The 26,878-nt window shown below is 43.3% G+C and overlaps 2 protein-coding genes across 7 annotated transcripts in view; one reads left to right on the top strand and one right to left on the bottom strand.

Annotated features, from left to right (window-relative positions):
• Positions 1 to 1,171: 1,171 nt before the first annotated feature.
• Positions 1,172 to 22,111, top strand: klhl11 (kelch-like family member 11). Of its 6 annotated transcripts, XR_015752467.1 has the most exons (6): positions 1,172 to 1,687; positions 6,809 to 8,411; positions 11,485 to 11,513; positions 12,807 to 12,840; positions 15,302 to 15,573; positions 21,373 to 22,111. XR_015752467.1 is itself a non-coding variant. In XM_043674730.2 (4 exons), the coding sequence occupies exons 1-2, from the start codon at positions 1,296 to 1,298 to the stop codon at positions 8,391 to 8,393; spliced, it is 1,977 nt and encodes a 658-aa protein (XP_043530665.1). In that variant the 5' UTR covers positions 1,172 to 1,295; the 3' UTR covers positions 8,394 to 8,411; positions 11,485 to 11,513; positions 21,373 to 22,111. The 6 variants fall into 6 exon arrangements, 3 of the variants coding, with proteins under 3 accessions (XP_043530665.1, XP_087833840.1, XP_043530664.1); XR_015752465.1 differs by having other exon boundaries at positions 6,809 to 12,840; XM_043674730.2 differs by lacking the exons at positions 12,807 to 12,840; positions 15,302 to 15,573.
• Positions 16,873 to 26,878, bottom strand: part of LOC122539721 (kelch-like protein 10) — a 25,839-nt gene continuing 15,833 nt past the window's right edge. The window contains exons 3-4 of the mRNA XM_043674739.2: positions 22,126 to 22,275; positions 16,873 to 17,366 (exon numbers count right to left, since the gene is read on the bottom strand). Of these exons, the coding sequence (XP_043530674.1) occupies positions 16,989 to 17,366; positions 22,126 to 22,275 (528 nt within the window). The 3' untranslated portion in view covers positions 16,873 to 16,988. The remainder of the gene's footprint in view (positions 17,367 to 22,125; positions 22,276 to 26,878) is intronic.

The following is a 26,878-nucleotide window of genomic DNA, read 5'->3' as shown; positions in this document are numbered from 1 at the left end:
CAAGTCCCCCTCGCTGTGCTGCCACTAGATCACTAGTTGCTACTCAGGCACCATCTCACCTCCAACGATGCATTCACCATTACAAATCCTCACTGGACTTTGCCAATGCAGGTGCTACTGCGTAACGTACCGGCCCAAACTCTACGCTGCCGTGAGCCCACTTTGGGCGTATCTCAAATGATGCGGCCGCTTTCAATGCTGCACACACCCATACTGGACTCAAAGGCACTTCCATGAATCTGCACTGGAAACAGGCGCTGCCAGGAACCCAAACTTGCCTCTGCTGCAGCAGCAATGAGTCCGCTCAGCTTATCTCTGCAGACATTGCCAGGTTTACTGTGTTGCTCCATGAGTTTGTTTCAGATTTCTAATATCTGCACTATTTTAACTTTTGAGCAGAAAACCTCTTCTGCACGTGCTCCACTGCCATCCAATTGTTACTAAAGAACTGGACACAACATTCTGGCTGAGATCTAACTAGTGTCTTACCAACAAGTTAGTCAGAGACATCTACGCAGAAGATGGCCTTTCAGCCCATTGAGTCTATACTGGTCAACATTAGCCACTTAACTATTCTAATGAAGGGCTTTTGCCCGAAACGTCGATTTCTAAGCTCCTCGGATGCTGCCTGAATTGCTGTGCTCTGCCAGCACCACTGATCCAGAATCTGGTTTCCAGCATCTGCAGTCATTGTTTTTACCTAACTATTCTAATCCTATTTTCCAGCACATGGCCCATAGCCTTGTGTGCCTTGCAGGTGGACATTTCTTAAATGTTATCAGGGTTTCTCCCTTAGGGTTCTAGACTCCCACTACCCTGAGTGAAGAAGGGCTTCTCCATCTCCTTTAGTTTAACTCTATTCCCTGGTTCATTGATCTCTCCCAAGTTTCTCCTGTTTATGGTGCTCATAACTACAGATCTCAGCCATGTTCCCCCTTATTTCCAAGTTGCAACCAGTTCGAGGCCCATTTGTTGGAGGAGCTCCTGGGGGGGAAGGGGAGCGCATAAATGACTGACGTATGGGCACTAGTTCTGATGACGCTCATGACAGAGGTGAGCAGAATCAACCGAAATGGAGAGTAAAGCTCGCAGCTTCTGATGACGCTTTAGAAGCGGCAAGGCTCGTGCTGTTTGGGCGGGAGCACAGGCTGCCAAATATGATGACGTACGAACGCAGGCTCCCATGACGTGAGTCACGAGCGGAGGTATAGTGCACCAAGTGTGATGACGTCTGAGCGTAGATTCTGATAACGTGAACGAGGGAAGTCGGGGGCCGTTGGCGGTTGGACAGCGTAATGGCGGCGGCCCCGGACCCGGACCCGGGCCAGGGCGGGGACGACGGCGATGGCGAGGCCGATGTGTTCGAATCGAGGACCCATTGCCTGGAGCTGTCGCGGCGCCAGAACGAGCAGAGGAAGCGCGGCCTGTTCTGTGACCTGACCCTGTCAGTGGGAGGCCGCGAGTTCCGCGCCCACCGCTCGGTGCTGGCCGCCGCCACCGAGTACTTCGAGCCGCTGCTCGGCGGCAACTTCGAGGAGTCCCGCTCCGAGCGGGTGGAGATGCGCAAATGGAGTACGGAGCCCGGGCCTGACCCCGACACCGTGGAAGCCGTCCTCCAGTTCATGTACACGGGCTCCATCCGTGTCTGCACCGGCACTGTCCATGAGGTCCTGGAGCTGGCCGACAGGTGAGGGCGGAGCTACACTCCCATTGGCCCGGAGGCGTAGTGATCCACTTCCACAAGGGGCGGAGTGATCAATTCCCATTGGTTCGGGGGGCGGAATGATCCACTCACATTGGCCAGGGGCGGGGAGAGGGTGTGGCGATTGCAAAGTGATTGATTCCTATTGGCCCGGGTGATGCGATCTACTTCAGTGGGTTTGACTGATGGGTGGACTGATGCACCCCATTGACACTCAGAGTGGATTGATCCACTCCCATTGGTCTGGAGCATGAGGACAGATCCACTCTCATGCGGGGGTGGGGGGGCGCAGTGGAGTGATCCACTCCCTTAGGCTGGGACAATGTGATCCTTTTGGTGGGGGAACGATCCACTTCCATTGGCCTGGGTTGGAGTGAACTACTGTCTTTGGCCTGTGGTGGGGGAATGAGGAATGATCCGCCACCATTTTACCTCCGATGTGAGGAAGAGGAGTGGGACGGGGGAAGAGGATCAATACACCCCAGTTCGGCCCAGGGTGAGGGGAGAGGAGCGATTGGGGGAGTGTGGCGAACCACCCCGTTGGCCCGGGGTGGGAGGAGAGTGGCGATCCATTCTGTTGACCCGGGATGGGGGGAAGTGATCCACTCCCATTGGGGAGGGTGGAATGATCCACTCCCATTGGCCCAGGGGAAGACCGATCCAATCCATTGGCATTGGGGTTAGGTGCCTTGCTACCATTGGCCCAAGGCATTATGGTGATTGTTTCATTTGGGGGATGGTGTTGGTGGGGTTTGATTTTCTCCCACTGGCCGAAGAAGTGATGAATCCACTTCCCTTTGGCTAAGGAGGGTAATACACAATCAGAGAAGGAAAAATCGGATGTAATGGTGTTACATTTAAATAAAGGTAACTATGAGGGCATGAGAGAGGAACTGACGAAAATCGACTGGAAGCAGAGCCTAGCAGGGAAGACAGTAAAGCAAAAATGGCGGGAGTTTGTGGGTAAAATTGAGGACACTGTACAGAGGTTCATCCCCAAGAAGAGAAAGATTATCCGGGGAGGGCCTAGACAGCCATGGCTGACAAAGGAAGTCAGGAAATCTATCAAAGAAAAAGAGAGAGCCTATAAAGTGGCCAAGAGCACTGGGAAATCAGAAGATTGGGAAGGCTACAAAACCAAACAGAGGATAACAAAGAGAGAAATAAGGAAGGAGAGGATCAAATATGAAGGTAGGCTAGCCAGTAATATTAGAAATGACAGTAAAAGTTTCTTTCAATACATAAGAAACAAACGACAGGCAAGAGTAGACATTGGGCCACTTCAAACTGATGCTGGAAGCCTAGTGATGGGAGATAAGGAAATAGCAGGAGAACTTAATAAGTACTTTGCGTCAGTCTTCACAGTGGAGGACATGAGTAATATCCCAACAATTAAAGGGAGTCAGGGGGCTGAGTTGAGTTTGGTTGCCATTACAAAAGAGAAAGTGCTAGAAAAGCTAAAAGGTCTTAAAATTGATAAATCTCCTGGCCCTGATGGGTTACATCCTAGAGTTCTGAGGGAGGTGGCTGAGGAAATAGCGGAGGCATTGGTTGAGATCTTTCAAAAGTCACTGGAGTCCGGGAAAGTCCCAGATGATTGGAAGATCACTGTTGTAACCCCCTTGTTCAAGAAAGGATCAAGGCAAAAGATGGAAAATTATAGGCCTATTAGCCTAACCTCGGTTATTGGTAAAATTCTAGAATCCATCATTAAGGATGAGGTTTCTAAATTCTTGGAAGAGCAGGGTCGGATTAGAACAAGTCAACATGGATTTAGTAAGGGGAGGTCGTGCCTGACCAACTCGTTGGAGTTCTTTGAAGAGGTGACAAGTAGGTTAGACCGGGGAAACCCAGTGGATGTGGTCTACCTAGACTTCCAAAAGGCCTTTGATAAGGTGCCACATGGGAGGCTGCTGAGCAAGGTGAGGGCCCATGGTGTTCGAGGTGAGCTACTGGTATGGATAGAAGATTTGCTGTCTGACAGAAGGCAGAGAGTTGGGATAAAAGGTTCTTTTTCGGAATGGCAGCCGGTGACAAGCGATGTCCCGCAGGGTTCAGTGTTGGGGCCGCAGCTGTTCACATTATATATTAATGATCTGGATGAAGGGACTGGGGACATTCTAGCGAAGTTTGCCGACGATACAAAGTTAGGTGGACAGGCAGGTAGTACTGAGGAAGTGGGGAGGCTGTAGAAGGATCCAGTCAGTTTGGAGGAGTGGTCCAGGAAATGGTTGATGGAATTCAATGTGAGCAAATACGAGGTCTTGCACTTTGGGAAAAAGAATAGAAGCATGGATTACTTTCTAAACGGTGAGAAAATTTGTAAAGCCAAAGTACAGAGGGATCTGGGAGTGCTAGTTGAGGATTCTCTAAAGATAAACATGCAGGTTGAGTCCGTGATTAAGAAAAGCGAATGTAATGTTGTCAATTATCTCAAGGGGGTTGGAATATAAAAGCACTGTTGTGCTACTGAGACTTTATAAAGCTCTGGTTAGGCCCCATTTGGAGTACTGTGTCCAGTTTTGGTCCCCACACCTCAGGAAGGACATACTGGCACTGGAGCGTGTCCAGCGGAGATTCACACGGCTGAGGATCCTGGGATTGTATTCATTGGAGTTTAGAAGATTAAGGGGAGATCTAATAGAAACTTACAAGATAATACATGGCTTGGAAAGGGTGGACGCTAGGAAATTGTTTCCGTTAGGCGAGGAGACCAGGACCCGTGGACACAGCCTTAGAATTAGAGGGGGTAAATTCAGAACAGAAATGCGGAGACATTTCTTCAGCCAGAGAGTGGTGGGCCTGTGGAATTCATTGCCACAGAGTGCAGTGGAGGCTGGGACGCTAAATGTCTTCAAGGCAGAAATTGATAAATTCTTGATGTCACAAAGAATAAAGGGCTACGGGGAGAATGCGGGTAAGTGGAGTTGAAATGCCCATCAGCCATGATTGAATGGCGGAGTGGACTCGATGGGCCGAATGGGAATGCGATAGGTGGAAGGAGGTTAAGGTGAGGGTGATAGGCCGGAGAGGGGGTGAGGGCGGGCCCTCTCCGGCCTATCACCCTCACCTTAACCTCCTTCCACCTATCGCATTCCCAACGCCCCTCCCCCAAGTCCCTCCTCCCTACCTTTTATCTTAGCCTGCTTGGCACACCCTCCTCATTCCTGAAGAAGGGCGTATGCCCGAAACGTCGATTCTTCTTCTCCTTTGATGCTGCCTGACCTGCTGTGCTTTTCCAGCAACACATTTTTAAGATCTGATCCCCAGTATCTGCAGTCCTCACTTTCTCCTGGAGTGGTAGATCCACATCCATTAGCTAAGACTATGTACATGTAGGAGGAGTTCACTCTTAGTAGCCAGAGGAGTGTGACATCCAGTCCAGTTGGTAGGGGAAGGAACTCCAAGCTATTGAGGGAATTCATTCCTTTCTGTTGGGTGATCCACAGTCATTGGGCATCTACTCCCATTGGGGAGAGGTTGGTTCACATAAGAAGGACAGGTTGTCATTTGATAACAGTCCTGGTCGGGTGGGGGTGTACAAACTAGGGGCAGTAGTAGATCAGTTGATCGCTCGCGCTTGTTCCATGAGTCACTAAGATCGAGGCTGATCAGTTAGCGTTTTGAATTCCATATTTCCATCTACCCCAGATAACCATTAATCCCCTGCCTAATAAGAATTAAGGTAAAAAGTATTCCTGATGAAGGGCTTTTGCCCGAAATGTCGATTTTGCTGAAGCTCCTCGGATGCTGCCTGAACTGCTGTGCTCTTCCAGCACCATTGATCCCTCATAAGAATTAAGCTCCACCTTAAAAATATTCAATGAAATTATCTCCACAATCTTCAAGGTTAGAAGTTTCAAAGTCTCTCAACCATCTCGGAGAAAAAGTTCCTTTAATTTCTTTCTTAAAAGAGTGGCCCCTAATTTTAATATGCCCCTAGTTCTGTACTCATTTTCAAGATCATTCAGGATATTGTACACTTCAAACAAGTCATCTATCATTCTTCTAAACTTCAGAGCAATGCACTAGGGTGGGGGGAAGAGACAGTCTGAAAAGTAACCATTTCCTCCAACTTGCCGATTATCCAAGTCTCCTCCCATTTCACGAGCAACAATTTTGTTGACCTGTCTTCTTTGTGGCATTTCATCAAGAACCTTCTTACAAAGAGACATATATTGTTGTCTTTTCATTAGTCTTTACTGTTACCACATAAATTAGATGTCTTTTCCAAACAATGTGACCTAACTCTGTGTACTTCATTAGGACAAACAATCAAAGATGGTAAAATAGTTTGCAGGAAGAATAGAACAGCAGATGAGATATGGTTGAATGTCTTCAGGATATATGTGGTAGTTGACTCAAGTAATTTGGGTAGCATTGCTGAAAGTTAACCTGCAGACGACCAAGGATGAGCAACCCTGTGCCTGTATGGGTATAGACTGGGAAGCTATTTGAGTTGAGAGGTCTGTGATATCATGGTTACAACAGAGCAAGAGAGGATAACGCATAGGAGTATTGTGACAAAGAAACATTTAAGTAGCAGAGAATATCAAAGGCACCAGATGAGGAAGCAGTCATTATATAAGACATCTGTATTGCAATGTAAAGTCGAGGCATATGTTTTTGATGCTCTGTTTTAATTTTGCAGAATCACTTGAAGTGATTCTGTAGTGTGATGTTGAAGTCCCTTTTTTCTGAATTTGGGAATAAAGAGTGAGTGTATGCCTGAGCTTGCATGCTGTAGGAAGATCTGTACAAGTGACATTTTGTGCACTGACTGTTAGGTGAATCACTGCCAGAAATTAACAGCAGCATCCGCGCAGAAGATAAACAGATCTCAGCATTAGACAGCCAACACTCTCCACTCCCTGATCCACGCCCACCAGTTTACTTGGCACCACTTTCTTTTATATTTCTGAATCTGTTTCAGAAGGTATGGAATGAAAATGTTTTGGTTAATTGATTCATTTTCATGCAATATGGAGTTTTTATGGTAACTTTAATTTAAAAATGTAAAACGTGCATTTTTTTTTTTGTTTTCAAGTGTACTCTCCATTAGTGGCAGTTACATGATTTTCCAAAAGTGCCATTTCCCTGTTCCAGGTTCCTCCTGCTCCAGCTGAAGGAATTCTGTGGGGAGTTTCTAAAGAAAAAGCTGAATCTCACCAACTGTGTGGCAGTTCACAGTCTGGCCCACATGTACTCCCTGGACCAGCTGGCTTTGAAAGCAGCAGACATGATCCGCAGGGACTTCTCCAAGGTGGTACAGGATGATGAGTTCTACACGCTGCCTTTTCACCTGGTCAGGGACTGGCTGTCAGACTCTGAAATCACAGTGGACTCTGAAGAAGTTCTTTTTGAGGCTGTGGTGAAGTGGGTGCAGCGGAACCCAGAGGAGAGGGAGAAGCACTTTGAGGAACTGTTCCAGCTATTGCGGTTGCCTCAGATGAAGCCTACATACCTAACTCGAATCATCAAATCTGAGCGGCTTGTGGCTGATAATGCCAACTGCCTCCAGCTTGTTTCAGAAGCAGTTGAAGGTCATGCACTGAGATCAGAAAATCTTCAGCCTGCCAATCTGGACAACTGGGCATCCCAGGTTGTGTCATTCCAGCCTCGCTTTGGACAAAACATGGATATCATCATGGTGGTGGGTGGTGTGTCAGAGGGTGGAGATTATCTAAGTGAGTGTGTTGGCTATTTCATTGATGAAGATCGATGGGTGAATCTTCCCCACATTCACAACCATCTGGACGGCCATGCTATGGCCATCACAGACTCTCATGTGTATGTGGCTGGCTCCATGGAACCTGGGTTTGCAAAGACAGTGGAGAGATACAGCCCAAACAGAAATAGCTGGGAGCAGGTTAACAACCTGATCACAAGGAAGCATTCCTTTGGGCTGTCAGCAGTTAAGCAGAATTTGTACAGTATTGGGGGACATGGGAACTTTAGCCCAGGGTTCAAAGATGTTGACGTATATGAACCTGATCAAGATAGATGGCACCATCTGGAATCGGCTCCCAAAATATTACGAGATGTTAAAGCTATCAGTGTGGAAGATCGTTTTGTGTATGTCACTGCTCGCACCCCTGTGGACACTGACAACGAAGACGGATTGGAGACTATAAATGCAAAGTATGATACTGACACAAGGCAGTGGCAAGACGTGGAATCTCTGCCACTGCTTGATAACTACTGCGCCTTCCAGATGGCTATTGCAACAACAAACTTTTACCACACAGCCTCCTGCTGCCCCAAATGTTACACTGTGACAGACACCGAAGCAAAGCAGAAAATCTCTAACATGACAGCTGATGAAATCTTGGAGAGCTTGCCCCCCGAAGTGTTGAGTATTGAAGGGGCGGCGATTTGCTACTTCCGTGATGATGTATTCATAATTGGCGGCTGGAAGAACAGTGATGACATGGACAAACAGTATCGGAAGGAGGCATACCGTTATTGCTCAGAGAGGAAGCGCTGGATGCTGCTGCCTCCCATGCCCCAGCCACGATGCCGGGCAACTGCTTGCCACGTGAGGATACCTTATAGGTACCTGTATGGAGTTCAGAGATACCCAATGCCACAAAATCTAGCCAGGCAGCGAGAGCGGCTGCAGCAGATGCAGCAGTTACATCGGCGATCGTTAAGCCTCAGGCGGCAGCTGCAACCTCAAGTTGAATGTTAACCAGAAGCATTTCTGGAGGTGAGGGTTGAGTGAGGAACACTCCCATTCCTCCCCACCCCCCCCGCCAAGCTTGTTACATTTTTCTTTTGCATAGCCTCACTTTCTCCATCCATCTATCTCTGGGGATACATTGCAATAGAAATATTCTAAGAGCTATGGAGTTAAACCACTGTAGAATGGTGTGCTGCATCCAGGTTCTTGGATTTCCTTTTCAGAGATGTTGCCTCCTTCCACGCCACACTCAGTCCTCAGCCAAGTGGTGGATGAGTACCGTGTGATTTTTAAAATAATGTCTTGCCTTATTATAAAAACGTAACCTTTTTTTATTTCCCCTTCATCTCTTGTTGGGACCAGATTTTACTACTTATTACTTAAATGAGACATTTACTTAAATGTGCAAAAATAATCCAATTGGCTTTGTTAGGGAGTGGGAGGGAAGTTGTTTTGTTGAGCCGTATTAATTTCGTTAGGGTGCCACTTGATCATGTGGACATCTCCATTACTGTTAATGCCACTCTCTGGTTGCAACAGCTTAATTTTGTTTTGAATGAAAACTACAATGATGGAGGACTGGGGGCCAGTCTAGTGCATGGTGCCTGGGAGCACATAGCACCAATCCCTGGGCTAACCTAAAACTTACAGGAGGAACAATAAGAGAAAATTGTTGAATCTAGACTTAGTTCAGATAGCACAACTGACAATATGCTCCAAGTTTTCCAATCATGATCCATTAAACAGAATGCTCAATAATTGGAAAACTTAAGTTGGGTACTAACCAGCAAAGGATTCCCTAAGCACTTTGGTTATCGCAGAAAGCACTTTAAACTGATGTTTGTTAATTTGATTGGTGCACATAATAGTGAACACCATGTTTTCATACTACACTACCGTTAAACCACCTGAGGTGATTTCCATTTTAAGATATCCTTTAAAAGTACTTTCCATTATGTCAATCTCAGTTTTATTTTTGAGCCACAAGTCAGTCAGTATTGATTCATTGCTCCAGGAATCTGCTACCTGGCTTGCTGGGGTTTCATTACACTTCAGTTTTGGTTTACCATTTGGGCTTTTTAATAAAGGGCCTAGCAGAATTACAATCAAACAGTTTTTGTTTGGACAGGGTACCTGAGTGATTGATCTTGAATGATATTTGCAGACCCTTGTGTCTTATCTGTTTCTCCTTAATTCCTACACTCCAGCACACTCATGAGTTAGAGTCAGCTTAATTTATATACATTGCTTAGGATTCAGTAGTACTTGTGTGTTATATTTCATTCAATTCTTGTATCCTGTCCTAAATGATCGAAACTCTGCAGACATCTGAACTCCTGAGTTGTTGGAGATGAAAATTTATTCTCTGTACTTTTTCTTGCTCTGTTTGGTGGACAAGGAGAACTGCCTGTTGTACCAAGAGATTTTGTGCAGCCTATTCAATACTTTGTTCTGAACAGTTAGTGTAGTTAAAAATCTAGAAACCATTGAAATAGAAGGATTTTAAATAGTTCAGTCATATCAGTTCATTTCTGAGGCATAGTGAGAATCAGTGTGTGGAGTATAGCTTTTAGTTGCAGTCTCTAACTTGGTGCTGTCACGTTACGTTTTGTGTGTGTGTTGTGCTACGTATCAATGTACTAACTTGCACAACCATTGGATTCTGAGATGTACTTCCATGTATAGCTTATGTTTTCAATCTTTTTGTGAAACTCTCCTCAAAGGAAGGAAAGTCTTAAATTTAAACTAGCCAGCATAATTTCTGTATCAGAAGTCAACTTATTTAATTGTAAATCGTTCAAGTAGAATTAATTTGTATTTTGTAAATGTATTTGAAAGGTGACTTAGTAAAGAAGTGTTAACGTGGCTTTGTTTTGTGGCCATTCTTTCACCAGTTGATGTTTGTGATGTATGTGCAGAGTATGTCCTGCTGGTGGTACATTCCTTGCTAAGTTCGCTCTTTTCCTAAATGAATCTGTTACAAACTCATTGTAACTTGCAATTGGTGATGACCCAATGTTTGTTCATGGCAACTGATTTCCAAAACTGAAGATTTTTTTGAGCTGCACCATTCTTCCTTTTTAATGAGAGCCTTAGGCTTTTTGTAGCAATGTAACACTGAAAGTAAAACAAAATCACATTTTGCTGGAAACACTCAACAGGTCTGATAGCATTTGTGGAGAGAATGCAGAGTTAATGTTTCTGAAGAAGGGTCACTGGACCTGAGATATTAACTCTGCTTTCTCTCCATAGATGCTGCCAGGCCTGCTGAGTTTTTCTAGCAATTTCTGATTTCCAGACTCTGCAGTTCTTTGTTTTTTTTAAACACTAAAAGTGGGCTGAGACCAAGCACTTAGGTTTCATACTGCTAGTATTTAACAATCTGTTCCAGTTTTAAATTAAATAAGAGCCATCAGTATTCATCTGTGGTCACAACCGAGACAGGATCGGTCCATGTTCCTGTTACAAGGTTGGATTAGACTTTAGCATTGTGATATATTTGGTTTGTCTGATACTGAAAGTCTAAACTAATTTTGTTGTCCTTTCACTGCTAGTGACTTCCCTGTAACCCGCAGAATGCTCTCCTCAGTTATGGTTCAGTTTGGAAGGACACATTCTGTAATTAAACTGTTGAGCTGATGTTTAAAAATTGTGCACTACTTTACTCTTAACTGAAAATTTTGAGAGCTTTTTGGCAGTTTTGTGCACAGTTTTAGTTTGAGGGATCCTGAGCTTGGATTTATTTTTTCCATAACACACTCCTGTCATCAGGTAGGGCACACAAAGCCATCCAGAGGTAGTGTTGGTGATGCAGCTGAGGGTATATTATTTGGATGATTTCACTCACTGAGATGTAGCCTGTTGAATGGCAAATTTCCGCCCCTGGAAGTACAAGACCATTGTCCGTACAACTGATCAAAGTCAAATTTTTCTGATCCCATCCATTGTGCTGTGCACTTGTAAGACTGTATGGCAGAGGAGAAAAATGCAGCTGCATTCGCCCATCCTTGATTATTATTGTTTTATGTAGTTTGAAATGAGGCTGTGGTATTATTGTTTTATTGAAATTCTCTGTGCTAATGAGGTGTTTTATTTTTAGATTCAGTACATGCAGTATTACAAGTGATGGTAAGTGATACATCAGCATGGTTTAACAGAAGAGGTGTTTTGCCTGATTAAGCATGGGGCACTAAACCCAGAGTGAACATGTTGTGCTGCACCTCACTTTATAACCCCGAACGAACTTCAAGCTGTAGTTCAGAATATGTTTTGTTCAGGTATGACTTTCAGCATGACACCTTGCTGCCTGCAAACAGTCCAGTGTGGTGGCCTTTGCCTTTTGTTATACTCGCACCCTATTGTGACATAGATTTGAAAAGGGGTCTTGATTTTTAATGTCTTTTGCATCTCAGAAATGCCTCAAAACATTTCATGTTCAAATTTGGAATGAATTTTAGTTGTTCTGTCATGGACTGTACTGCAAGATCCCAATAGTGAGCATCACTTGAAAGGCTCAGTTCATTGATGATCAAGGCCATGGTGTCCTTGATTTCATTGCCCTTTGGTGTTGGAAAATCTTGGATATCACCTTATTAGGAGTAAGTGTCACACAAATTGTTAGCTGTGTTGATTTGATGCAACTTTAGATGCTCCTATATTGTATCAATAGGATATCTCTGGTCAGCTAATGGCACCAAATTGTGCACACTCTTGGTGTTTGGTATTTTATACATTCCTCTGATCTTGTGCAAGTAACCCATCAGGGTAGATCCATTCTTCTTACACACAGCATAATGAGATGTACCAAACCGGGCCTGACCTGATGACAATATAGAATGACCTTTTTAAATTCCTTAATAATTTGACTCTGTTAACATGCACATTACTATTGGATCTTTGGATATTTTATTGACATTTTCTCTACATTCACTCTTAATTTGATGCTCCATGGGCTGCCTCTCTGGACAGTTTTTTTTAATGTGCTTCTAAATTTATTAATAAGCAACTAAGTACTTTATGTGGATATGCATGCTGCTAGTATTTCCCATTTTGCTGTTCTGAAATGCACAATTACCAGAGCAAAATCTGCCTCAGCGCTTAGTATGTACGTTAGGAGAGGGGACAGTGTGATGGCTACCAGTTATGTTTGGCTAACTGCAATCTCAGACAGAAACAAATTTCTTTTATTAGTTTTATTGATTTTATTTTTCCTTCACAGATCTTTTCTTTACTTAAAAATGTTTTTGTTGCTCAACCCTTTCTTGCTTATTTCACCCCCATCATGTCAAACATGTTGAAGAATGATCCAAGATGCACACAATTTCAACTAACACAGACTTCACTACCCATGTTTGTATGTGTATTTATGAATGAACAAGCTGCCTGTGATTTTTTTTTTCTCTCTCTCTCTCTCTGCCTAAGGATAAGGAATGTTTTGTAGTGAGAGAGGACTGAGGTAAGGAAAGAGTTTGAATTCTGACGCATGTTGTAGTTTGAATTAGGAGCAGTGTGCTGTCTAGCATTCAGGCATGAGTCCGTTCCACTTTACCTTCAGCATTGTCCCTTTTATTAAAATGTTTTGCCTAAATAAAGAGGATTTTTTTCCCTTCCAACTCTTTGACTGCATTTGTGCAGCTAGCTGGGCACTGTGTGATTGTGACTTGCATTAAAAAGGAGATGGTAAACGATTATCTTTCCAATAGCAGAGTATGCATTTGCCTGCCTGATATCAGTTGGAATACTAACCAGCAAGGTTGTGTGGACTTAATTTGGTGTATTGTGTGTATGCATGTGTAGCAATGTGTTACTCATCCACTCTTGTTTTTTCTAAAATATAATACAGTAGCTTGTTTATTAATAAAGGAAGAGTTTAAATTTATCACAAATAATGTGTGTTTGCTTTTTGTGGGCTGGGTGCTGGCAATATGGTATGTAGAGTTAATATAATAGTATTAAATTGCCGTTGAGTCACCACCATAGCCAGAATTTGATTAAAGTACATCAGGTTATCTAAGCTTTTGCAGGTTGGGCAGTATATGCGCAAGAACCAGCATGTGGAACACTCATGGTTACAGTGTTGTATCATGTGTACAACGGGACCACTATTCCCCCAACCCTCAATCCTTTCCTTAATTGTGATGCTCCTTTTGATTTTCATTTATGTGATCTGGGCATTGCTGGTAAGATCAGCTTATTTTGCTCATCCTTGTTGCCCTTGAGGACTTGTAGTGAATTGCCTTTTTGAATTCAATGCGATGAATGTCAAGACCAAATCAATGGGCAATTAAAAGTCAGCAATGTTGCTGTGGCTCTGGAGCTATTCAAGCCATGCTGATAGCAGACTAGAATAATAGAATCCCTACAGCATGGAAGCATACTGTTTGGCCCATTGAGACCACACTGACCCCCCCCCCCCCCCCCCCCACCCCCCCCAAAAAAAGAGCATCCCACCCAGACCCACCTCATTGCTGTAACCCCGCATTTACCATGCCCAGTTCACCTGGCCTACATCTTTGGATTGTGAGGGGAAGATGGAGCACCAGGAGGAAACCCACATAGACACGGTGAGAAAGTGCACACAGACAGTCGCCCGAGAGTGGTATTGAACCCGAGTCCCTGGCGTTGTGAGGCAGCAATGCTAACAACTGAGCCACTGTGCCATACTAAACAGCTAAAAATCACACAACACCAGGTTATAGTCCAACTGGTTTAATTGGAAGCTCACTGTTGAACAATAACCTGGTGTTGTGCGATTTTAACTTTGTACACCCCAGTCCAACACCGGCATCTCCAAATCATGAATACTAACGGCAGTAGTGAACCTGATTTTGTCTTTAAAACCACATTCCAGTAGTTATATGGTTACTATTGCTGATTTTTTTTAATGCCAGATTAATTATCTTACAGCATCAAGGGCCGAAGGGCCTGTACTGCGCTGTAATGTTCTATATTTAAATTTCCCAGGTCCCATGGTGAGATTTGAACCTGCCTCTGCTTCGTGATGACTAGTCCAAGAACATGATTACCGTCACCAAAGCCCGTTTTGCTTTTATTTTACCTTTTCCACCTCTTGAGGAGTAAATATCACCTTTCAGACTGGAATAACAGTGCAAAAACAAAAGTCAATCATGAAACTTTAGTTACTTTTAAGTTCGGCTCAAACCTGTATGATCATAAGAAATAGAAGTATGTGATTTGGCTTAATTGAACCTGTACCACTATTCAGTAAGATCTGATCAGATTGTAACATTAAGTTCATTTGGCTCCTGTGTAGCTCAACAATCTGTGCCTCAAACTTGAATATATTCAGTACACCTAGTGTCCACAGTTCTGTATGGAAGATAATTTCAAAGACTAATAATCCAATGACAGAAGAAATTCTACCTCACCTCTGGCTTAAATGGAATGCTTCTTATTTTTAAACTGTGCTCCATAATTCTCGACTTTCCCACAAAAGGAAACAGTCCCAGTATCCATTATCTCAAGTCCTCTCAGAATTCTTTGTTTCAGTAAGATCAGTGCTTCTAAACTCCACATGAGTATATGCTTAAACTGCTTACCATTTCCTGATGAGACAATCTCTTCATCCCTGGAATCAGCCTAGTCATCCCTCTGTGAAATGTTCTCAATGCAAGTAATACCTCCTCAAGTAAGAAGACCAAAATTGTACACGTCTCGCAATGTCCTATATCTCTACAGCAAGACTTATGTACTTTTAAACTTCATTCCCCTTGCAGTAAAGGCCAATATTTCATTTATGTTCTGAATTACTTGCCTAATAAGCTTTTGTGAATCATACAAGGACACTCAGAACCAACTATGCTGCAGCATTCGTAGTTCCCTCAATTTAAATCATATTCTGCTTGTCTACTATTGCTCTGGAAATAAACCTGAAAATTTCTTTGCATGATTTCCAGTCTTCATAAGTTCCCTTTTAAACTGCTGATGAGAACAAGTGAGAGACCTGTGCTGCGCTTTCCACGGAAGGTCTGCCAAATATACACATCTATCAGACATTTGGCAAGTCAACAGCTTGTTGGAGCCCTGGGATTGGGTGTCCTACACATCAAAAGTTGCTAGCCAATCAGAAGCCAGCAGCTCTTGCACAAAGCAGTACTGTGACAAATACTGTGACTGCTAACAGAAGAGCACCTCAGAGTTCCAGGACCATGAAAGGCCCAAGAAAACGGTAAGTGATGGTGGTGTGGGATTTCTCTTGTTGGCCCTCTGACCACCTAATCTCCAGAGCTGTTCAGAGATGTTATTGCACAGCTCTGGAGAAGGCTGGACCTGAACTTAGACCTCTTGGCAAAGAGGCAGGGAGACTACAATTGTACCACAAAGGCCCTTTCAGAGGGCCAGAATACATGGTGATGGCTCCCAGACACTACCTTTGGAGACACCTTCAAACCCTCCCACCCCATACCACCCACGTGACTGAGCAACTTTATACATTACCCCTACACCCCCACTCAAAATAGTGAAAGACCCACTTGCTGCTGGGTTAATCCCATCAACGACAAGCTGAGGCTATCCAATAGTCCTTAATGCCCACTGAAGGGCTTGAGTTGGCGGACATACCAGAAGGTCAACAATGAGCTTTCCCATGCAGAACTAATTCTGGTAGATGTGAGGTGGGAGATGTGCTTTGAATATGCCATTACCCTGACTGATGAAATGCCCTTCTGCTTCCAAGATCACTACCTCGAAGAAGTTTCTGTCGTGTATATCTCTTTCCTGTACCAGCCAACCTATAGCTTCTGCAGTTGAAAATTCTTTCCTGGCTATTGATAGTTTTATGCATTTCCCCAAAAATTGCCCTAAGCTCAATTCAGTTTAGTGCATTTGCTGTTGCAAGCTCTTTGGGAATTTGTTCTAGGAATTTTCAACATTTGTAGTCCACTAACAAAACATATCATTTCTTTTTAAACCACTGTGCTTGTGAATGATCATAATCCATCAACTCAATTTGCTCCCATCAATATATTCCATTATTCTGGGAAGACATGAAAAATACTGGATTTTTAAATTATAATTATTTTCAGGAGTTGATCACTCTTTATGAAGAACTGCTGATCTCTGTCCTACATTGATATTTTAATTTGACTTCTGCTGAATTCTACCTTCCTGGAATATAAGTTAAAATGTTATTCCATTTCTTTACCCATCTTCAAAATCACGTGTGAGGTCACTTTTCTCATATCTTTCTCGGCGGAAGAGCCCAAATTTTTCTGGTCTTCTCTCGCAGCTTGTATCATTGTCTTTGGGGATCACTGTCTTGACTCTTCTCTGTAAGGTGGAGTAGCCAAGGGAATGGATGCAGCTTTCCTGGTGTATATGTGATATTAAAGATAATTTTCCGATTGTTACTTAACCCTTGGAACAAACGTGCCTTTTTTCGAAATGATGTTCTTCCCAATGTGTCACAAGGGTCTTTTGGGCTCCGTCGTCACAATAACCAATGAACATATGCAGACCAATCTTCACACTGTGCTTAAAATTTTATTTAAAAATAAGTTTTCTTTATGGTTATTACACTGTTGATTCTTCAGGAAAATATTTTATTGGTAACAGCAAAAGAGTAATCGGGTTTTAGTGCAGAGATCATACCGCTAAGAGACTGGTAGAGGCAGAGTATTTTATTTGTTCCTCACGGGACAGTAATCCCAGCAGACTGTCTCTGGGTGCTGCATATTCTCTAACGTTGGGTAGTCCTGGCACAACACAGCAACTCAGGGCACTGCGGTAGATGCTCATGTCATGGGCATCATACCATTCATCTGTCTTCTCATCATAACACTCTACGTTGAACGTCGTTGTGAAACCATTGAAACCGCCCACAACAAACAACAGATCATCCACCACCTCAATTCCAAAATTACTCCGTGGATTAAACATAGTGGGTAAGGTACGCCAGGTGTTGGTGAGTGGGCTGTAGGCTTCAGCACTCCGGAGACGATTGGCTCCATCAAATCCTCCAACCTGCACGGAAATTGAAAAGACAGCTGTTCACTACAAAGATAACCATTCACTTCCTTTTGCTTTGAGTAATATAAAATAAGTACCCTGAGACGGATGGAATAAGGATAATTCTGGTAATTGGGAATCAAACACACACAGTCATAGAGATGTACAGCATGGAAACAGACCCTTCGGTCCAATCCGTCCATGCCACCCAGATATCCCAACCCAATCTAGTCCCACCTGCCAGCACCCGGCCCATATCCCTCCAAACCCTTCCTATTCATCTACCCATCCAGATGCCTTTTAAATGCTGCAATTGTACCAACCTCCACCACTTTGAGGAAATACTTCATACAGAACCTCTTTGGGGAAAATCTGGTTTTGAGGTGCCCAATGCAGCATTTATGATTATGAAAAGATAGAGAAACATTCAAAGTTTTTGTGTCTTTTCGAAAGGAGAAAAACACATTTCCATAGTACCCCTTACAACTTGAGCATAGCTCACAATGTTTCTCAACTAATTAAATACCTTTTGAAGTGTCGTCACTATTGTAAAGTTGGAAACATGACAGTTATTTAAGTACAGCAAGATACAATAACAGCAATGTAGTAAACAACTAGATCATCTGTCCTAACAGTATTGTTTCAGCAGTAAGGAGAATTCTTCTCTTCAACGTCTGCCATGGAATCTTTTATGTTTGCTTAAGGGGGAGGGGGGACTTTCTTCAGTCTTTCACATGAAAGCTGGCAGTGTTGGTAGTTAATAGAACATAGAACAGTACAGGCCCTTCAGCCCACGATGCTGTGCCAAGCATTCATGTTAATCTAAGATCAACCTAACCTAATCACCTCTCGAATTCCTGTTGTCCATGTGCTTGTCCAGCACTCACTTAAATATCCCTAATGTCTCTGACTCTACGACCAGGCTGGCAGTGCATTCCACGCACCCACCACTCTCTGTGTAAAGAACCTACCTCTGACATCTCTCCTATACCTTCCTCCAATCACCTTAAAATTATGACCTCCTGTGACAGCCACTTCTGCCCTGGGGAAAAAGTCTCTGGCTATCTACTTCCTATAATGAGGAACTAGAACTGGACAGAAAATTCCAAGTGTCTAACCAGGGTTTTATAGTGCTGCAGCAAAACTTTGTGGCTCTTAAACTCAATCCACTATTTAATGAAAGCCAAAACACCATACGCCTTCTTAACAACCCTATCTACTTGGGTGGCAACTTTGAGGGATCTATGTACATGGACCACAAGCTCCTCCTGTTCCTCTACACTGCCAAAAATCCTGTCTTTAACCCTGTTTCAGTATTCAGATTTGACCTTCCAAAATGAATCACTTTGCATTTATCCAAGTTGAATTCCATCGTCCACTTCTCAGCCCAGCTCTGCATCCTGTCAATGTGTTGTAGCCTGCAACAGCCCTCAACACTATTTACAACACCACCGGCCTTTGCGTCATCAGTAAATTTAATAATCCACCCTTTCTGCTTCATTCAAGTCATTTATAAACATTACAAAGAGTAGAGGCCCAAGAACAGATCCCTGCAGGACACCACTGGTCACCGACCTCCAGACAGATTACTTTCCGTGCACTACCACTTGCTGTCTTCTTTCAGCCAACCGATTCAGTATCCAGACAGCCAAATTTCCCCGTATCCCATACCTCCTAACTTTCTGGATGACAGCAAAGCACTGTGTCAGTACAGTGCTAAAGTTTAGAGAGGATTTGAGGAAAAATATTTTCTGGAATCGAATGCATTGTCTGGGCGGGCATAGAGGCTGGAAACCTCAGAGCTTTTTAAAAAAGGGTATGGATGAGCACTTAATGTCATAACATTCAAGGCTATAGGCCAAGTACTGGAAATTGTAGGATAGATTGTCGTAGACTTAATGGACCAAAGGGCTTATTTCGTGCTGTATGACTGACTCTATAAAGTATCATCTTGAGTGCTACCTGCTGAGACAAGGCTGACAGCTGAAAAGTAACAGGATGCAAAGAGGAGGAAAAGGCTGGAAAATCTGATTAATATAGATAGCTGCAGTTGAACAGCTAGCAATAGGGTGGGTTTAATATCCTGTGTTGTAATTTCTGTTTCTGTAATGTATAAAGATGGGTAGGCAGAGTCAAGATCAATCCAAGAGAATGGGCTTGTTCAGCTGTTCCTTACCTGGTGCCCACTTGTCGTCAGTATTTTTAAAACGAACCTTTGTATTCAGAGTTACATGTATTCTTTCATTCACAGGACATGGGCATCGCTGACTAAGCCAACATTTATTGCTCATCCCTCATTGGTTAAGTGCCCCATTTAAGCATTAACCACATTGCTGAGGGTCTGGAGTCATATGTAGAGCAGATCAGGTAAGGATGACAGTTACCTTCATTAAAGGAGATCAGTGAACCAGAAGGGTTACCAGATAGTATTCTGGAATGAAGAGTATAAACTGATCGATTGGAAGAACAGGAGACTTAGTGAGTAGATTAGATTCCCAATAATATGGAAACAGGCCCTTTGGCCCAACAAGTCCACACCAACCCTCCAAAGAGTAACCTACCAAGACCTAATCCTCTACCTTACATTTACTAAAGCACCTAACACTACGGGCAATTTAGCATGGCCAATTCACCTGACGTGCACATCTTTGGATTGTGGGAGGAAACCCACGGGGGGGAATGTGCAAACTCAACACAGACAGTCGCCCGAGGCGGGAATCAAACCCGGGTCCCTGGCGCTGTGAGGCTACAATGCTAACCACTGTGCCACCCCTGGGTAATAGTTGAAAAGTATTGTGGGTGATTTGGTAATGGGGCAAAAAAAACGCTCAGTTGTGCATGAAAGCACTTCTGGATATGAAAAAGAAGAATAAGGAGTATACAGAAGCTTCTGTACATTTACCTCTTTGGTGTTCCTTATGCTTAATTGTGCTGAAGTCATTCCAGATTGTAGAATTCTGGTCTGGCTAATGCTGATAGCTTATCTTTTTTTTAAAAAAAAGCTCTTTCTAGTGAACAGCTAACGGTGAGGTTTGTTGTCAGGACAAAGGAGTGATTTTTAATAGAGTGTAGAGAGTTGGTTCTCAGAATTCAACTTAATTCAAGTGTTAATTTACTGTAGTCTTCACTTATGGCTCTGGCCACAAGTACATCCATCCCTGCTTGTCTCTTCTGCCTTTAGTTGTTGACCTTAATCTGTAAACTTTATCCTACATTCCTTCCTTGAACTACTCACTGAATCCCTACTGAGGGAAGCAGGCCATTTGGCCCATCAAGTTCACACCAATCTTCCAAAGAGCATCCAACATAGCCTGCACATCCCTGGATACTATGGGCAATTTAGCATGGCCTATCCACCTAACCTGCACAGTTTTGGACTGTGGGAGGAAATTGGAGCACTGGAAGGAAACCCACGCAGACACGGGGAGAATGTGTAAACTCCACACAGATAGTCACACCGGGTTGCTGGTGCTGTGAGGCAGTGGTTCTAACCATTAACTGAGCCACCGTGCTGCCACTCTTCCTGCCGTTGAAACCTTCTCAAGCCAGCTTTTTGAACTGTTCTTCAGACAGTTCTTCTGGTAATATCAACTTAGTGCCCAGGCCACCCCAGGAAGCATTTTCAAATGCATAGTCAGCAGTCCTTCTGTCCTATCACTACAACATCCAGATTTTTGGCCTTCATCATGTGTCTATAATGCTGCCAGTATCTTTTTTGTTACACCTACTTGGACGCTAGGGACTGGAGTAAACATTAGCATCTGTTCTTAAGGAAATTTACAAGACAAGTGTCTGGTTCAGGTTCCTTTTGCTTGAAAATTTCTTTGTTAAGGAATGCCTCTGGTGAAACTTGGAGAAGATAGGACATATTGGAATAAAGAATAAACAAGGCATTTGGATAAGTTTACAAGTAATTCCAGCAACTTTACATTAATGTAAATCAATTAAAAAAAACAATGTTTATTCTGTATGAAATGCTGCTCACCTATTTATTCCCATGTCCTTGTTGACTTCTCTTTAGTTTCCTGTGACTCTGCAATGGGGTTCGACTGAATGGTGAGAGTGCTGAACCAATGATTTGTCAAGAAGGAAACTGAAGGAACTGTCAACCTATCCACTCTGAAGGCAGAGATAGAAGCACTGTCTCTTGGACTGATGTCTGGGTGACAGACGTGCCTAGGATCAAGATGAGGTGGTCTAACAACTCAGTGTCACACACTGGCTTTATCCCTATTCGCCAGTGGGACAAAGTGAGGACTGCAGATGCTGGAGATCAGAGTCAAAAGTGTGGTGTTGGAAAAGCACATCCAGTCGGGCAGCATTCAAGGAGCAGGAAGTTGACGTTTCGAGCATAAGCTATTCATCAGGAATGATTGATGTAAAGTTTATGCTCAAAACATCGATTCTCCTGCTTCTCAGATGTGCTCCTGCTTCCAGCACCACATTTTTTGACCCTATTCCCCAGTGTCCATTTCAAAATCCCATTCTTCTCCAATATATGGCTCCACTTTCTCAATCTCTGTAACTTTATAGTAAGTCTATGGGTTAATGCCCATTTCTTTAGATTACTTGATAGCTGTGCCTTCAGTCATCTTGCCACACTAAGTCTGGAAGTTACTCTTTCTTCTAGCAACATTTACCCCACATCAGAAGTCTCCTTTAAACCTACTTGATCAAACTAATGTTCTCTCAACTTCTAACACCAAGCTGGAAAATTTCTTGGGATATTTTGTGATATTAAAGGTGTTCTACAGTTGCAAGCTGTGTCACTTACTGCGTATACGCATTCACCATAAGCTATAACGCCAACGCCGCTACGCCTGCTCCTCATAGGTGCTATGGTTGTCCATTGGTTGGTTTCAGGAGTGTAGAATTCGGCTGTGAACAAGCACTCATTACCATTGAATCCTCCGCAAATGTAAACCTGAGGTGAAGAGGAAAGCACAGCTAGATAGCCGTGAGCGGGAAGGATTATCTTAAAGAGAGATGTGGCACACCAGGCATTGTTTAAACAGGAGATGATGAAGCTAGATTGAACCTTGGTGTGCCACACTTTGAAATAGAGCTCATCATTGAAACTTGAAGGTTAAGGGTACACAGCAAAAGCTTTTATAATAATGGAGGAATCAATTATTGTACTTTAATGTTCATTTCAAAAACAGGGTAGGTGAAAATGAGCTATCTTTGTGAGGTAGTATATTTCCATACAGACCAGGTATTAACCATTAATTATCATAAGTGATATTTGTAGTTATTTAAAAACATGCTGCGGTCAAATATAACCAGCAATGATTAAAACAATTTGTTATAGACCCCACCACAGCCACCCTCAGCATCTATGCTAATTCCTAGATAGTCGGCTATGTTTAAGCTTTAGCAAGCTGCACTTAAATCCGTTGAGTTGTGAATGTGAGGAGTTCAGTTCAGCTTTTTTTGAGGGAATGATCAGTGAATGCTGATACAGCTTTCCCTCAAGACATTAAGTAGGTGAGGGTAGATTCTCAGAGGATAGCTGCATGCGTTCTGGTACATGATTTATTCTGGAGCAGAATCTCTGAAATGGGGAATTGCACAGAGATTGTGGAGAGTGGCTGATTCAATATTTTCTCATTCTACTCTTTCTTAAGTTATTGTACTTTGTAGCTGATCCTCTCACAGTAAAAGCTGAACTTTAACTGCGGACGTTTAACTGTTTTCTGGAGATGTGTATCAATGAAACTTGCAGTACAAAATACCAGTGGGGGCCAGTTTACTGAGAGAATTTACTGATGGATGAACTCATGGTTATCTCCACTCCTTAACACCCGGCATTAATGAGTGGGTGTCTGATGGACAGTTGACATTCCAGTTGATACCCATGAAAAGAATTCAAACTGCTCACTTTAATCGACAAAATGACATGATTGGTAACTACTGTGGTAGTCAACCTTGCTGATTAGTAAGGTCCCAGGTGTATTCCCCCTTCCCACAGTTTAGTCTCTTAACTATGAATTTCCATCCCAGGATTAGCAGGAAAGTATAGCCAAGGCTCCCTCTCCTAATCTCTCACTGATTGTTCCTGTTGGAAATTTTGAAAAAGAAGGAAACCATTTATCAACCCCTACCATTCTCCACACAGCCCATAGCCCTGCAGTTCACAGTGCTAAAGATGCAGATCCAGATACATTTTGAAATAATTTAGGGTCTCTGACTCCATCATCAATTCAGGCAGCGAATTCCAGACTCTGAAAAAAAATGTTTTCCTCACGTCCCATCTAATCCATCTGCCACTGAGCTTGAACCTATGACTCCTGGTTTTTGAACTCTCTGTCAAGGGAAGCAGGTTCCTCCTGTCTATCTCTACCCCTCAATTTTATACATCTCTATCATGTCACCCCTCAACTTTTTCTTCTCCAAGGAAAATAACTCCAACCTCTTGCACTTGCACGCCAAGATCTCTCACTTCCTCTGCCCCTCTCAATATATCCATGCTTATTGTGTATTCCCTTTTACTAGTTTACCTCCCTAAATGTAGAACCTCATACTTATAAGTGATTAACTGCATCTGCCACCGTCCTGCCCACTCTACCAACCCATACGCGTTCTTTTGGAGCTATACAGCTATCCTCTAACTATCCACTGCATGGCCAATTTTTGTGTCATCTGCAAATTTACCACATGTGCCCTGCACATTTAAATCCAATTCAATAATGTACAAAACAAATAGGAGGGGTCCCAACACAACCCCATGGAACACCACTTGAAACAGCTTTCCATTTGCAAGGGCAGCCATTGACCTTGCTAAGCCCTGTTCAACCCCATTCAATCTATACCTCATAAGCTTTTTTTTTACCAATCTGCCATGTGAAACCTTGTCAAATGCCTTATTAAAAGTTAGGTTAAGACTGACCTATGCCTTAACTCCATCTACCACTTGGCTGTGTAATATTTCCACTCCTCTTTGTGTGAGGAAGTATTTCCAAACATTACTCCTCGACAGCCCAGATCTGTTCCCAAGGCCATGGTCTTTTGTCCTGGTCTCTCCCACTGGAGGAACATTTCTCTCTATCCTTGCTGCCAAATGATAAAACATTGTGTGATTTGGAGATGCTGATGTTGGACTGGGATGTACAAAGTTAAAAATCACACAATAACAGGTTATAGTTCAACAGGTTTGTTTGGAAGCACTGGCTTTCGAAGCACTGCTACAACCACCTGATAAAGGAGCAGCACTCCGAAAGCTAGTGCTTCCAAATAAACCTGTTGGACTATAACCTGGTGTTGTGTGATTTTTAACTTTAATTTTCTTAAACACTTCCATTCAATCAATTCAAGTCTCAAAGTGCTAGACAGCATCGAGCTTAAACTGAACCCACACTGCTAAAATTTCAGAACTCACACTCGGAATTCTGAGTTCACAAGGTGCTCTATTTCTCTGTATTCTTGCTTCACTGAAATGCTAGATTAGAACATAGCACAGTACAGGCCCTTCCACCCTCAATGTTGTGCCAATTTTTTATCCTACTCTAAGATCAAATTAATCTAAATACCATACACTTTACTATCATCCATGTGCCTATCCAAGAGTCGATTAAATGTCCCTAATGTATCTGACTCTACTACTACCGCTGGCTGTGCATTCCACGCACCCACCACTCTCTGTTTAAAGAACCTACCTCCAATCACTTTAAAATTATGCCCTCTTGTGATAGCCGTTTCCACCATGGGAAAAAGCCTCTGGCTATCCACTCTATCTATGCCGCTCATCATCTTGTACATCTCTAGCAAGTCATCTCTTATCCTTCTCTGCTCCAATGAGAAAAGCCCTAGCTCCCTCAACTTTTCTTTATAAGACATGCCCTCCAGTTCAGGCAGCATCCTGGTAAATTCTCTCTAAAGCTTCCACATCCTTTCTATGATGAGGCAACTAGAACTGAACACAATATTCCAAGTGTGGTCTAATCAAGGTTTTATAGAGCTGCAGCATAACCTCGCAGCTTTTAAACTCAAACCCCTGCTAATGAAAGCCAACACACCATACACCTTCTTAGCAACTCTATCAACTTGGGTGGCAACTTTGAGGGATCTAAGGATATGGACCCCAAGATCCCTCTGTTCCTCCACACTGCCAAGGAGGAGGAAAATCACCTGGGGAAGGAGGTATGAGCAGGAGGGTGGGACTACTTAGGTATTCTTTCAAAGAACCAGAATACACATGATGGGGTGAATGGCTACCTCATTCCAGGATTCTGTGGTCACTAACTTTAGCCTGACTTTGAAGGTATTTGTTGAGTATTTCTGGTTATTTATTTGAGAATAAGTTTCAAAACAGTGGCTGCTTTAATAATTTAAAGTCCAGTTTGTCACCCACTACCTATTCCACATTTGTTGCCTTTTCACCTTTCCTGCAAGCTGTAACTTACATAAAGGCACGTCTTTCACCAGACCTCAGAGACAATAGACAATAGGTGCAGGAGTAGGCCATTCAGCCCTTCGAGCCTGCACCACCATTCAATATGATCATGGCTGATCATTCCTAATCAGTATCCTCTTACTGCCTTATCTCCATAACCCTTGATTCCACTATCTTTGAGAGCTCTATCCAACACTTTCTTAAATGAATCCAGAGACTGGGCCTCCACTGCCCTCTGGGGCAGAGCATTCCACACAGCCACCACTCTCTGGGTGAAGAAGTTTCTCCTCATCTCTGTCCTAAATGGTCTACCCCGTATTTTTAAGCTGTGTCCTCTGGTTTGGCACACACCCATCAGCGGAAACATGTTTCCAGCTGTCAGAGTGTCCAATCCTTTCATAATCTTATATGTCTCAATCAGATCCCCTCTCAGTCTTCTAAACTCAAGGGTATACAAGCCCAGTCGCTTCAGTCTTTCAGTGTAAGGTAGCCCCGTCATTCCAGGAATTGACCTCATGAACCTACGCTGCACTCCCTCAATAGCCAGAATGTCTTTCCTCAAATTTGGAGACCAGAACTGCACACAATATTCTAGGTGTGGTCTCACCAGGGCCCTGTACAGCTGCAGAAGCACCTCTTTGCTTCTATACTCAATTCCTCTTGTTATGAAGGCCAGCATGCTGTTAGCCTTCTTCAATACCTGCTGTACCTGCATGTTTAACTTCATTGACTGGTGTACAAGAACACCCAGATCTCTTTGTACTGCCCCTTTACGTAAATTGATTCCATTTAGGTAGTAATCTGCCTTCCTGTTCTTGCCACCAAAGTGGATAACCATACATTTATCCACATTAAACTGCATCTGTCATGCATCTGCCCACTCACCTAACATGTCCAGGTCACCCTGTAATCTCCTAACATCCTCATCACATTTCACCCTGCCACCCAGCTTTGTGCAAATTTGCTAATGTTATTGCTGATACCATCTTCTATATCATTAACATATATTGTAAAAAGCTGCGGTCCCAGTACGGATCCCTGTGGTACCCCACTGGTCACTGCCTGCCATTCCGAAATGGAGCCGTTTATCACTACCCTTTGTTTCCTGTCAGCCAACCAATTTTCAATCCAATCT

Source organism: Chiloscyllium plagiosum, unplaced genomic scaffold (genome assembly GCF_037043375.1).
Source record: "Chiloscyllium plagiosum isolate Xiang-an unplaced genomic scaffold, Cpla_swu_hap1 HiC_scaffold_32, whole genome shotgun sequence".
Lineage (NCBI taxonomy): Eukaryota > Metazoa > Chordata > Chondrichthyes > Orectolobiformes > Hemiscylliidae > Chiloscyllium > Chiloscyllium plagiosum.
Note: the sequence above shows the minus strand (reverse complement) of the source record. Positions and strands in the feature narration are given on the sequence as shown.